The sequence below is a fragment of the Talpa europaea genome, assembly GCF_964194135.1.
Source record: "Talpa europaea genome assembly, chromosome: 7".
NCBI classification, from domain to species: Eukaryota; Metazoa; Chordata; class Mammalia; order Eulipotyphla; family Talpidae; genus Talpa; species Talpa europaea.
The window spans coordinates 77939799-77954647 of NC_140074.1; the positions used below are offsets into that span (position 1 = coordinate 77939799).

At 39.2% G+C, this 14849-nt stretch overlaps 1 protein-coding gene across 2 annotated transcripts in view; it reads right to left on the reverse strand.

Moving 5' to 3' along the window:
* Positions 1-6977, reverse strand: part of LOC311174615 (contactin-associated protein-like 3) — a gene marked incomplete at its 3' end in the record, with an annotated part of 162038 nt that extends 155061 nt beyond the window's left edge. For both annotated transcript variants that reach the window (XM_084239190.1, XM_084239189.1), the window contains exon 1: positions 6837-6977. In XM_084239190.1, coding sequence (XP_084095316.1) covers positions 6837-6962 — 126 coding nt within the window. In that variant the 5' untranslated portion in view covers positions 6963-6977. The remainder of the gene's footprint in view (positions 1-6836) is intronic.
* Positions 6978-14849: the final 7872 nt, after the last annotated feature.

Sequence of the window (14849 nt, forward strand, 5' to 3'; positions counted from 1 at the left end):
TTAATTAGCCTTCCCACCACAAAGTATATGGACACTTGCCCAAGGTAACATAAAGACCTCATGTCTTATTCAAAAATAATCAATAATTAATTAATTAATCTAATTCTACTTCAAATAAGGAGTTGTGATCAATATCTTACTCAGGTTTTTTGTTTTTTTTTTTATTTGGAACTACAGATGAAAGAGCCTCGATGTGCATTAGCAGACAAAGTTAGCATATATACTAGGAATATCCAGAGAAACAAGAATAATCATTGAAAAAAAAAATAGGACAAGAAGAATATACAAGAAAATTTTAACACAGGGAATGAGATCTTGATTTGACCTTATTATAAAGGACACAGGCTTCTTGGGGAGAAGACTTAACACATTCTTTCCTCCTGAAAGTAAAGGTTGTGGCTCTTTAGCTACAAGTCACTGATGTTGCTGGGGCGACATCTGTGGTGGCAGCCTGTCATGAGGATCACCCTGAAGTCACCAACTGTGAGCAGGTGCTCAGGATCCTCTGCATTAAGATTTCCTATGACTTGAAAACATGGTCAGATCTAATGAGAATTGTGTGAAGGGCTACCAAATGCAAAAAAAAAAAAAAAAACAAAAAATCCCAGAAATATATAAATATAGTGTGGTATGCAGGATGGTTCCCAAAGATATCCAGGGCTTAATGTATGGAACCTATGAATATGTTATTTTGCATGACAGAAGGGACTTGCCAAGAGTTGGCAACATTTCAAGAGGGTTACTATAAATCCTTGCTGGGGAAAGTAAGCTTGTCCTGTGTGACTCCCAGGAAAAGGATTCTTAGAAACTTTCACCTGGTATCCTCTGGACTTCAACCCATGCACATTTTTCCTTTGCTTATTTTGCTATGCATCCTTTGTAATAGATTACAGCTATGAGGATGACACTGTGTTGATCCCCTTGAGTCCTCCCAGGCAGACATCCAGCCTGGGAAGGGTTATACCTGGGATGAGAAATCTTTCCCAAAGCCTCCAGGAAAAAAAGGCAGCCCTCCCAACATCCTAACCAGAAGACCCAGCCAGATCCAAGGACCTAGAGAAACTGATATAAAAACTCTGTCTTGTGATAGGCTGCTAATTTGTTACAGCAGTGGTAGGAAGCTAATAAAATGACAAAGAGAATAAACACATGTTAACTTCATTAATAAAGAATGTAAATATCTCAAGAAATTTTTTTTAATTAAATTTATTCTCAAGTTAATGTCAGCAATTCATAGCTAAACAACCACCTGGAAAATACATAGAGCTTTAAGTAAGGTGGGTGTTTTTTAATTAACATTAGCCAACTCTGTTTGAAAGGACTAGAGGCAGTCCTAGCTGTTTATCTTTGCCTTCACTATCACTGCTTCTGCACAGCAAAAGAGACAATAACAAAAACAAAGAGAAACCCCACCAACTGGGAGAACATTTTTGCACACAACACTAATGATAAAGGACTGATCACAAAAATCTGCAAAGAGCTGATGAGACTCAACAACAACAAAGAAAATAATCCAGTCAAAAAATGGGCAGAAGTGGGCCTCCCCGGTGGCGCAGCGGTTGAGCGCTGGGTTGTGAAGCTGCCCGCAGCCTCTGCGGCGCCGGTTCAATCCCCGGCTGCTCCCCGGCCACCGGCGGAGGGTCCCGCATGGTCCGCAGACCTCTCCTGCCGCCCGCTGCTCCCCTCAGCAGTGTGCTTCTTCGTCAGTCTGCCTGTTCTGTTCCCTGCTCTGGCTCTGGTGAATTCTCTCACCCTCCCGCGCTTCTGACTGTACCCCCAGTGCTTGTATAAATAAATAAATAAATCTTTAAAAAAAAAAGAAAAGAAAATATTTAAAAAAAAAAAAAATGGGCAGAAGAGCTAAAAAGAAACTTCTCTGAAGAGGAAATGCAAATGGCCAACAGGCATATGAAAAAATGTTCAACATCACTTGTCATCAGGGAAATGCAAATCAAAACTACCATGAGATACCATCTTACACCAGTGAGAATGGCACATATTAAAAAAAACTAGCAACAACAAATGTTGGCGAGGATGTGGAGAAAAAGGAACTCTCCTGCACTGTTGGTGGGAGTGCAAACTGGTCCAGCCACTATGGAGAGCTGTGTGGAGATTTCTGGACCTACTAAACATAGAGCTCCCATATGATCCAGCAATTCCACTCCTAGGTATTTACCCAAAGGACACAGAAACATCAACTCCAAAGAGCACCTGCACCCCTATGTTTATAGCAGCACTATTTACAATAGCTAAGCTTTGGAAACAACCCAAATGCCCAAAAATAGATGACTGGATCAAGAAGATGTGGTACATATACACCATGGAATATTACTCAGCATTCAAAAAAGATAAACACATGCAATTTGCAGCAACATGGATGGCGCTGGAAGGGATCATGCTCAGCAAAATAAGCCAGAAAAAAACAGAAAAATACTGGATGGTCTCACTCATAGCAGGAATCTAGAAAACTTAAATAAGGGACCAGGAAAATGAATAACTATAAGAAAGTGAAAATCAAAATGAACAAAAACTATGAACCAGAGACACTCTATGGGGGGTAGAAGGCGGGAGGGAAGGGATTAGGGTCAAAATAAGGGGGTTGCAATTGTATGGTGAATATAAAAATAAAATTTATTAAAAAATAAAATAAAAATAAATAAATAAAAATAAAATTAAAAAAAAAGAAAGGACTAGAGGCACTGGAAGTATAACCTCATAATTATCAACTAATAAGATGTAATGCTGTCAAATTCAGTAGTGTACAGTCAGGTCCAAAGAAGGAGACTAATGCATTTAAGCTGTGGTGTAGATGCTGAAGATTCCAGGATGAAGCCCCCTTCATAAAGGTGCTCAGAATGTAAGAGAGGAGGCATGGGGGTTAAAAAAGCTCTATCAAGCTATCTCCAGTCACTGCAGCAGGAGTTTGATCCCCCCACTGGCCAGGTTGCTAACCCACATGGCACAGCAGACCGCTCCTGTTTTTCCTGCTGCTCCCCTCAGCAGTGTATTTCAGTAGATCTACCTGTTATGCTCCCCACTCTGTCTCTGGTGAATCCTCTCACCCCCACACCTCTGGCTTGCACCCCAGTCCTTGTATGCATAAATAAATAAATCTTTAAAAAAAAGGAAATACATTTCTACACTGAAGCTTCAGGACCACTGAGCTGAGATGAAGGGAACAGAGACAGACAGATCAGAGAGTCAAGAAGGGCATCCTGAAGAAGATAGATTCCACTTACTTGTAAGTCAGCCAATAATTACCAAATTTCTGCCCTGTTCCAGGCACTGAAAAGTACAGGAGATAGAGAGAGAGAAGGCAGGGTCTCTAATCATTATCAGTGGAAATGGGAAGCAGGCTACTCAGTCTACTGAATGTTCCCTGATATGACTGGGGGTTCCGCAGTTGCCTAACCTGCATGGTCTACGATTACCAATACCACTGCTCTAGACACTACTTTCCCTGGGCACCTGCCCTGCAAACAGATTGGCAGATAGTGATGTCAGACTTTTTAATTGAAAAACAAAAATGTCATAGTTTCTCAATCATTTATTGGGAATGGGTAGGGCAAAAATATGAAACTAGATAGAACTAAAATTAGCATGTATTGACTATTATTTACCTAATTTTCAAAACCAATAAAGTCACAAATCACATATACATAGTTTTGAACAAAAGTTTTCTATATAATGAGATTCTTCATTCAACTTCAAGTGTTATCCATTCTTCATGTTTTGCTTAACACTGGTTTACACTTGGTGTTTCGTAAAATTAACTTGACATTAATATCTGCTTCTGATCAAACACATGGCTGGTTTGGGAATTTTAAATCAGCCACCCCAAGGGCCTCCCTGTTGGCACAGGGGTTAAAGTCAGCACTATCAAGCTATAGCCAGCCACAGCAACACTAGTTCAATTCCCGACAGCCAGTGAGCAACATACAAGGCGCAGCAGACCTTCCCTGTCTCGCCCGCTGCTCCCCTCAGCAGTGTATTTCAGTAGATCCACCTGTTCTGCTCCCCACTCTGTCTCTGGTGAATCCTCTCACCCCCACACTTCTGGCCTGTACCCCAGTTCTTGTATGCATAAATAAATAAATCTTTTTAAAAAATTAAGTCACCCCTATAAATACACACACATTTCCTCCCATTTTGTTCTTTCATCTAATGTTACACAACACACTAATTTTGATTCAATTTACATCAACACTTATTAATGAACTGAGAAGTGTTCCAGAGATCAAAAATTAAATAGATCCCACCAGTGCCTGCCCAGACCAGTGAGAACCCAGACATATTAGGGAGGGTATCAGAAAGGGGAGCTCTTGCCACCTTCCATGAGACCATGCCAGTGCCTCCCAGACAGGCATGAAAGAGGTATGAAAACCTCCCAAGGGACTCCGTCATTGCCTACCTGGAACAACTGGTGATCTCCCACAAGATGACACCAGCACCCATACTGACTTGTGAGCTCCCAGACCCATGTCAGGACTCTGGATGGGCAAGAGACCTCCTAAGCCCCTGTAAGACCCCTCCAGCAGATGCTCTCCTAGATTGCCAGGACCACCACCATACTGCATTTCCAGATCTTCTCTGAGGAAGACCCCCAGCTACTGTATCTACCACCTGGTAAATAACAAGAACCAGAGGAGAGGAACACACATCATAGATGTCCTAGATGTCCCATTCACAGTGGAGCAAAACTGAAAGCAAACAATGGGGAGAAAGAAAAATACCAATGGCCAAGCCAGTCCTCAGGGGAACAATGCACCACAGAAAGAAAACCAATCTCAGAAACCAACAGTGTTGTAAGATACCACCTCACACTTGTAAGTATGTCCCATATTTAAAAAATCAGAAACAACCAATGCTGGTGAAAAAGGAACACTTTTACACTGCTGGTAGAATGAAAACTGGTCCAGACACTGTGGGAAGTTGTTGTGGAGGACCCACATAACACTATAAGTGGATCGACCCACATGACCCAAGGGTTCCATTCCTAGGAAACTACCCAGAGATACAAATACACTACTTAAAAAACAAACAAACAAACAAACAAACAAAAAAAAAAAACCTTGCACTCTTATGTTATTGCAGCACTATTTACAATAGCCAAGATATGGAAACAACACAAATGCCACAAAAAAGATAAATGAATCAAGAAGATCTAGTATATATGCACAATGAAATACTACTCAGCAGTCAAAAAAAAAAAAGATAAACTCATGCCATTTGTGGCAACATGGATGGTGCTGGAAAGGTTGATGTTAAATAATTCAGGAGGAAAATAGGTAAATATTGGATGGTTTCACTTATATGTGGAATACAGAAAAACCCAAACCAAGCATCAGACAAAAATAAAGCTGACCATAGATATGAGGCATCCAGGAGAGGTGGGGCCAAAGGCGTATAGGGGTGAAAACAGGTGGGGGAAGAACACAAAGGAATACGGTGATGGACTACAGGTACAGTGGTGATGGGAGACCTATGGTGATCACACCTAAGAGGAGAAACCACATAATGTCCAAAAATTAACAATGTTCTAAGGAAAAATTTAAAATAATGAAAAATTTTAAAATAATGAAAATTTAAAAAAATAGGCAACAATCTATTGTGATAAGTAACAGAGTTCTAAAAGAAATTCAAATGAAGGTTATTTGTTATCCAATGAATATTATCATTCTGTTGCCTGTTACTTTTATAGATAAGCAACTTGCTAAGAAGTAACAGCTTTCTAGCAGGATATTTTTCTTTCCACCCTGGCAATGTAGGAAAAAAAAAAAAAAAAAGCTTTACAGCCTTCACTCTAGCCTAAATGAAATAGAAGTTAACTTGTATATTTTTTAGTATAGTAAAATACATGCAGCATAAAATTTACCACTCTCACCACTTTTAAGTGTAGAGTTCTAGGGCATTAACATTTACATTGCTGTGTAACCAACACCACTGGCCATCACCAGAACATTATCTTCTCCAACTGAAACTGTTTCCATTAAATATTAATTCTCCTTCTCCCCACCCCTGGAAGTCATCTAAACTCTATTTTTAATAATAAGAATAAAGCAGTTTCTTCTCTACCTGACAACCCTCCATCAGTCCCTCCACCAGTCAAATGCAAATACTGTGTGGATGTTTGCAACGCTCTACTTCTCAAACCTCTCATTCAAAATAGAGTATGATTTAAAAACATGAAATACTAAATATGTGCTATATTTCTACGTACTTTTAATATTTGAAAAATGTAAGTAAACAAAGTGTTTTTCTTCAAAAAGAAGCAAGGACATGTTTCAAAAGTACAAACCATGTTATTGTTTCAAAATATTTTAAATTTGTTGAATTCCAAACCCTAAAATATAAGGATCACATAGTACCTGAATTCCTGTGGGGTAAAAATTGAGTCCCTCAACAGATCTCCGCAGAAAGAGTCCCCATTACATGTATTTTTAATGTTCAGGATCTTTCAGAAATTTCACTTAGTCAGAGGACATAGGAAAATAAATTTACTTTATTAAAAATGCCAAGGTAATACTATGTTATAGAACAAAAATAAAGTAGCTTATGACTTATTTATCCCCTAGATTGCATTATTTAAAGGAATCATGAAACAACATTTTCAGTATTTCACCACATTATAAAAGTATTTTACTTATATTTATTTCATAAATTATATATGGACAGTGTGTTTTTAAATGCCACATGGGTCTTTCATTCACTTGAAAACATTTTCAAATAATTTAGGAGGTTGTGTTTCTGTATTTGAGCTAATAAATTTGCAATAACATGTAGTAGCTATGTAATTCATAGTTTAGCAGGCTGTGTTTTTAAATAAAGGAACATACCCAGATGCTTTCTTCTCGTCGATATTGCTTCCAGTTCCTCCCACCATCACTGAACATCAGGAGATAGCTGGTCACCCAGTCAGAGCTACCATATCCTCCCTGTGTAGCCACAGCTGTGACCTCCATTCTCTCTCCAAGGTCAATCTGTAGCCACTGGTATTTATCTGACACAAAGGGGGTCCAGCCACCAGCTCCTTTTTTTGAAAACAAAAACAGGAAAATGGTAAAGAGAAAGAAACAGTTAAAATCTATAGTAACTTAAAAGAATGTCACTATCAATGAGGGATTTATGAAAATCATAGTTTCAAATCCTGGATTATGTAAACCCTCATAATTATATCATACATGCTAAAGACACAGGTAAAAGGTAAATGGATGAAGCCTATGTTAATTGCTTTGATTTTTAGCTTATGAACCCTGAATCTTTGATTTGGGGATTCTACAAAAAGAAAATGTTTAATGCAACAGGCAGCTAACAAGACACTGTGCAATCACATTAGCACTTTGAACTAGTATCTTTACTATTATTTATGCATGATTTGCTTTGTGAGATATAAAGAAAAAATAATCAGATCATGGTAGAACTAGAAAACCTTAACTCTGGATTCCCAACAGAGAAAGTACAGTGTTGAATGCTGGATAAGAAAGACGGTTACAGCACAGCCCTGTGTTCTAGGCACTTATGCCCTCACAGGAGAAACAGACATTCCCAAGAATGATTTGAAATGTAATGTGGCAGGGAGGAGATGAAGATGACTAGTGTGCAGGGAGGGAAAGAACTGAGAGGGCAACAGGGAAGGTGAAAGAGAGCCAAGTCAGGGAGTGATAAGGAATTCCTCAGATCTATGAGACAACAGATAAAGACCATAAATTAGTAGGGCTTGTTTTCTTTTTTTTTTCTTTTTTTTTTTTTTAAAGATTGATTGATTGATTGATTGATTGATACAAGCACTGGGTACAGTCTGAAGTGCAGGAGGGTGAGAGAATTCACCAGAGCCAGAGCCAGGAACAGAACAGGCAGACTGACGAAATACACTGCTGAGGGGAGCAGCAGGTGAGACAGGAGAGGTCTGTCACACCATGTGGGACCCTCACTGGTGGCCGGGGATAGAACTGGTGCTACAGAGGCTGCAGGCAGCTTCGCAGCCCAGTGCTCAACCACTGAGCCACCAGGGAGGCCTTTTTTTTTTTTTTTTTTTTTTTAAGATTTCTTTTATTTATTTGTGCACACAAGTACTAGGGTGTAGGCCAGAGCTATGGGGAGGGTGAGAGGATTTCCTAAAGACAGAGTAGGGAGCAAAACAGGCAGACTGACTGAAATACACTGCTGAGGGGAGCAGCGGGTGAGTCAAGAGAGGTCTGCTGCGGCATGTGGGTTACTCCCTTGGCCAGGGATCCAACTCGTGCTGCAGTGGCTACCTATAGCTTCATAGTGCTGAGACTTAACTACTTGCACCACCAGGGAAACCCCTAGTTTGGCTTGTTTTGCCCAGTGCCTGTGGGAAAAAGAAGTGGGGTGATTGGTGATATTTTGCTCTTTCAATTTAATAGAAATATAAGTTTTGAATTTGGATTTAGATTTCTCATATTGAATTCTTTTATTTTAAATTACACAACATAAAAATTGGGAAATAAGTTAAAAAAACATTCTGGAAATCATATTTTCCAAATTATCCATAGCTACAAAACAACAGTATCTTGGAAACAATCTTCAATATGACAGCTTATTAATTAAAAGAAATTCTGAAGTACAGAAATTCCTCATGAAAAATGAAAATAGAGGCCTGCCTGGTGGCACTAGGTGTTAAACATCAGCACTATGAAGCTATCGGCAACTACTGCAGCACAAGTTTGATCCCTGGCCAGGGAAGTGACCCATATGGCATAGCAGACCTTTCCTGTCTCGCCTGCTATTCCCCTCAGCAGTGTACTTCATTCAATCTGCCTGTTCTGCTCCCCACTCTGTCTCTGGTGTATCCTCTCAACCCCCACACCTCTGGCCTACACCCCAGTTCTTATATGCATAAATAAATAAATCTTTTTGAAAAAGGAAAATGAAAATAGAAATCCTATAAAATCTAGATATCGGATACATACCTAATAATATAAAATATAAAACTAAACTAATTGGAAGAGATAATATGCACCATACCCCATACACAGATGTTCATTGCAGCATTATTTACAAAAGTCAAAATTTAGAAACAACTTAGGTGTCCATCAACTGATGACTGGCTAAAGAATGGCAACAGATGACATATAAACAATGGGATACTACTCAGTATAAAAGAAAAGAAAAGAAAAGAAAAGAAAAGAAAAGAAAAGAAAAGAAAAGAAAAGAAAAGAAAAGAAAAGAAGAAATTCTGCCATTTTCAACATCAATGGATCTATAGGATATTATGCTTAATTAAATCAAACGGAGAAAGACAATGATTCCACTCATACATAGGTATAAAGAGAAAACAACTAAATAAGACAAAAATAAAATTTTAGATTAGAAGGTCAAATTAATGATTCCCAGAGGGAAGAAAGAAGGTGAATGTGGGTAGATCAAGTGGAAGGAATCCACTGCTGAAGGACAAATTTAAACTTTTAATGTTGCACTTAGTATACACAGATGTTGGGTAATAATGGTATACACCAGAAACTGACATTTAATGCAATGTTCTTTTAATAAAAAAAATATGAATATAAAATTTCTCCTTTGTTCTGACACTTTACTTGATGCTCTGATAAGAGGAACTGACACTCTAGACATTTTTTATCTTTGCATAGGGAGGTATTATTGACATTCACACCCTGTTTGCTAAAGCTGGCAGGAAGGGAACAAGTGGCGAGTATGGATCAGGGGAGACACGGTTACAGATGGCTCTGAGGAAAGTGAACACGGGCAATGGCATCAGGGTGTGGATGTGGGCACATTCCTGTTACCAGCAGCACATGCACAGCCTTTTGTAAAGTTTAAGGCCTACAGCTTCTTTATAACCCATGTTCTAAGACTTCCTCATTTCCTGTAGTGCATCCGTGTTCAAATATTCAAAGTTTTCCTCTCAAGGTGCCCTCTGGAATTTTAAATATGCTGCAATTTTGGTAGTTCTGCAATGTATTTTTTAACCTTCTATTTTAAAATAATTTCAGATGTACAGAAGACATGCAAAGATGGTACAGAGAATTCCCATCTGCTTTCTACTCATTTTCTCCTGTTATTAGTTAACATCCTCCAACACCATGCTACTTTGATCAAAACTTAGATATTAACAATGCCACAGTATAAATGAAATAACAAACTTAACTTTGATGAGATTCTTCAGTTTTTCCAAAACTCACTTTTATCTCTTCTAGCATCCCATTTTACATATCATTGTCTCTCCATAATATCCTCTAGTTTGTGACAGTTTCTCAGTCTTTTCTGGTTTTAATGACAAGATTAGTTATCACCTAATACATTTCCTGTTTTGTCTGAGGCTCCCACCTAGTATTTTATATATATATATATATGTGTGTGTGTGTGTGTGTGTGTGTGTGTGTATATACACATATACATATATTTATTTATTTACATCATTCTTCATTTTTGTACAATGTATGCTTTTTCATCTCCGTTACAGTCCCCGTAAAATTCTCACCTAGTGTTTTCAATGGGAAGTCCTCCTGGATTCTACCTGAGAGTTAACTAGCCCTGGTTAATATTACTGTTACATTGTCTATAGTTTTATAATTAGCGAAAAATGACTTTTAAATTAAGGGCTGGTATTTAGATATCCTTTTTTTTAAGATTTATTTATTTATGCATACAAGAGCTGGGGTACAGACCAGAGATGTGGGGGGTGAGAAGATCCATCAGAGACAGAGTGGGGAACAGAACAGGAAGATTAACTGAAATACACTTCTGAGGGGAGCAGTGGGCAAGACAGGAGAGGTCTGCCTCACCATGTGGATTTCTCCCTGGCCGACTGGGGATCGAACTTGTGCTGCAGAGGCTGTGGATTGCTTCATAGTGGGGTGCTTAACCCCTTGTGCCACCAGGGAGGCCCTAGATATCTTTTTAATAAAGCAATCTACATTTGATAATTTGTGTTTGCTTAAATCTGGAAAAGTAACTAAATATCTTATATTCTGTCTTATACTAGTGTGGAAGTTCTAAAGAATATACTAATGATATACTTTTGTGCACTCACAATCTTTCTCTGTCATTTTAATGACTTTTAAAGCCAAGAAATGTCATTAGTATAGTATGCCACCATGCAGAGAAGCAAACATGATGGACTTAAAAGCATCAGTGTGTTTCCAGCATGCTGCTCTGAGACCAGCCTCTCCCACAGGTGCAGCCACATCTCTGCCAACCAGCCTTTAACAGCTGCAGGTAATGGACCTTGGACATTTCACATTCCTTACCTGTGGTGAGGAGGTGCTACTGGTATGCAAATGAAGCTGTCTGATTAACTGGTTATACTGATAAAGTGATGAAATTTCAGAATCTCCTGTGCCATGGGGCAATTCATTTCAGCAGGACACCAGGCCTCGGGTAATCCCCACAGCCATGCTGGGTCATCATCTGAGCATCCTCTCATGCATGCTGTCCCTGGGATGAATGGCTTTTTTTAGCACTTAATAAAATGTTGACTGCAGAAAGCTGGGAAATACACAAATGTCTATCTGAGAATTGTTAAGTAGTTTCACTGACCAGTAAGAGAGACCCACAGTTGTGTAGTGGAAAACAAAATACAGTAATGCAGGGTTTGAAGGGGTTCACTTGAATGCAGCAGACCCTGCAAGCTAGCAGTCAAGATCAGTGTTTCTTTAATCAATCACCCTGCATTAGTTAATCCTGCAAATTTTCAGTAAATTCCACATGGGAGTCGACAGGTGTCTCTAGGAAAAAAAGACCAGGAGGCAAGAGAGTTCTCTGAATGCTCCTTCACCATCCCACTCAGAGATCATTGGATTTTATATGCTGGATTGAAGCTTTTGACACACCCTTGCCTATGTTGCTGAGGGGACTTAAACATTTACAGCAGTTCTCATTTCTCAGCAATCCCAACTAGTTATATATGGCATTTCTAGCCATCAGGAATGAGAAAATACAGAAAATACAGATCTGCCTACGTGTACCCTGATTCCTTCTCCAATCAGTCTCCTAGAATCTGCTCTCAGTCTGAGCAATGGAGATTGGACAGTTTCCCCAAAAGCACATCTACAAGAAAAAAACAAATCACGCACAGCTGCCAAACTCTAAATCAGATTCCTCAACAAAATGCAGACATAGTCTGTGATTCTGCAAATAGAAAAATTGAAAATAAAAATAAAATATAGACTTATTAATTTCAGATTTACATTAAATGCAGTAAGACTAAGGAAAAGAAAGCATACTGTGACTTCACCCTGAAAGCCTATGTGCAGCATGGGAGATGGGGTGGATGTGGGTGGGAAGGGAAGGACAAATTTCAATGACTTTTCACAACTTACATCCATTACTACAGGAATTTTGTATAAAATGAACAAAAACTGATGCACACTGGGCCTCCCCGGTGGCACAGTGGTTGAGCACTGGGCTGCGAAGCTGCTTGCAGCCTCTGCAGTGCCGGTTCAATCCGTGGCCACTGGCAAGGGTCCCACAAGGCGTGCAGACCTCTCCTGCCACCCGCTGCTCCCCTCAGCAGTGTACTTCGTCAGTCTGCCTGCTCTGCTCCCCGCTCTGGCTCTGGTGAATTCTCTCACCCTCCCACGCTTTTGACTATACCCACTTCTTGTACAAATAAATAAATAAATCTTTAAAAACAAAACAAAACAATAAAACTGATGCACACTGTCTGTTTTTCTGTTTTACCTTGTTTTACTCATACTCATATGAACCAGTGACTGAGTTTTTTTTTAACCACCCCTCCCCCAACTCTGTGACTAAGGTTTAATGAAACATAAATTAGAAAGGCACTCACATCTGGGTCAATCTGGGTTTTTTAAGTTCTAATTTGTTTAAGTTCTACACTGGCAAAAGTATAAGATGAGTTCACTATTTATCTATTTATTTTTAAGATTTTTTTAAAAAGATTTATTTATTTATTTATGCATACAAGAGCTAGGGTAAAGGCCAGACAGAGATGTGGGGGGTGAGAGGATTCACCAGAGACAGAGCGGGGAACAGAACAGGCAGATTAACTGAAATACACTGCTGAGGGGAGGAGTGAGCGAGACAGGAGAGGTCTGCCTCACCATGTGGGTTTCTCCCTGGCCGGCTAGGAATCGAACTCATGCTGCAGAGTCTGCAGATTGCTTAACCCTTTGAGCCACCAGGGAGGCCCTCACTAATTATTTAACTTAGAAATAAAACAAGAATTGTCCAGCAAGTCTAGAAAGAATCTAAACATGTGGTCAATAAATAATTTATGGGAAAACAAAATGTGTGACTAAGTTGATTTGTTCATATTCTATGAAATACTTATGTTTTACCAGTACTGCAGCTATGGGATCTAGTCTAATTCTATGAATGCTTCATTGTGCATCTTTCAGAGACCCCTTGAGGTAGAACATATATGAGGCCAGTGGGACCTGCATCTCGATCTAATGGGTGCCCCCACAATCTTGTCAGGAAATGCAAGGGTGAGATGTTCAGAAGTAAAACCAAGAGAACTAAAGTATCCATCTACTTTTGACTGCTCAGTTAGTCAAAAGTCTCTGGAAAAAATTGTATTGGTGGTAAAATTTACATTTTCTTTATAGATACATTGTAGCTTAATTTATCACAAGTTGTGAGCACACTGAGGGAATCCCAGATGAAAAGAGACATGTGCAGACTTCCTGTTAAATACAATAGAGTATTATATAATGGGAATGCAAAAAAGATGAGGTCTACGCATCACAAAATGTAAGTGATATTGATAATGTCTGTCCTACGATACTCATCCCAAGCAAAGAATGACACCAGAATGCATAGGAGAAAAGCCCAATCCATTGAGTCCTTGAAGGAAACATGCAAGAAGAGCTCAGTTGCAAGGACTGGACTAAGGAGAGACAAGTTCTCAAAGACCATCTTCCAGACAGCCCCTAGTTAAAGAAGCTCTCCATTAGTGTTGAGAGCAAAGGTGGAGCAGCTGACCACAGAGGCAACTGAGAAATTTCATCAGCCTTGCTACTGTTTATGGTCTTCCTGGACTAGCTATGGGGCACAAATTGAGCCTGCAGTTAGGACACCTAAATGTTTTAGCATTTTTCCTACCACCATCCATTTTTTTGTAAATGCTGCAAATTTTCAGTAAACTCCTCATGGGAGTTGACAGGTATCTCTAGGAAAGAAAGACGAGGCAAGAGGGTTCTGTGAACGCCCCCTTGATCTTTCTTCCCTTTGCCATTCCCCTTAACCTCAGAATCCTCACTTTATTAGTGTCTGCTAATTTTTACAAGTATTTTACTATGTCATATCACCCATTATATAAATATCCAATATTTCTTTGTCATTCCAACTTGTCTCACTATACTTATTTTCCTGCAGTTGCCCCCATTTTCTGTAAATGGCAGTATTTTGTTTTTCTTTATGGCCGAAAAATATTCCAATATATGAATATACCACATCTTCTTGACCTAATCCTCTATCAGTGGGCACTTAAATAGCTTGCATGTCCTAGCTATTGTAAATAATGCTGTAATAAACATCATTACAGCATATAATTTTATGGCATGTGTTCATCTTCTTCAGATACATGTTTGTGAGTGGAATTATTGGGTCATATGGTATTTCCATTCTAATTTCCTAAGGTAATTTCATATTATTTCCAAAATGGCTGTACCAGTTTACATTACCACCAACAGAGTAACAGGCTTTCCAGGGGATTTTTAATATGTGCCATTATCTCAGGTATAAAATCATATTTCATTGTAATTTAGAACTGAATCTCCAATATGTGTAGCAGACACTATAAGCAAGCACAGTGGCAAAGCCTTCTGACCAAAGGACATCCTGTTGCTTGTGGCCAGAGTGGAGAGTCAGGAGCAGCAGCCACCTCTCCTCTGCACGTGCTC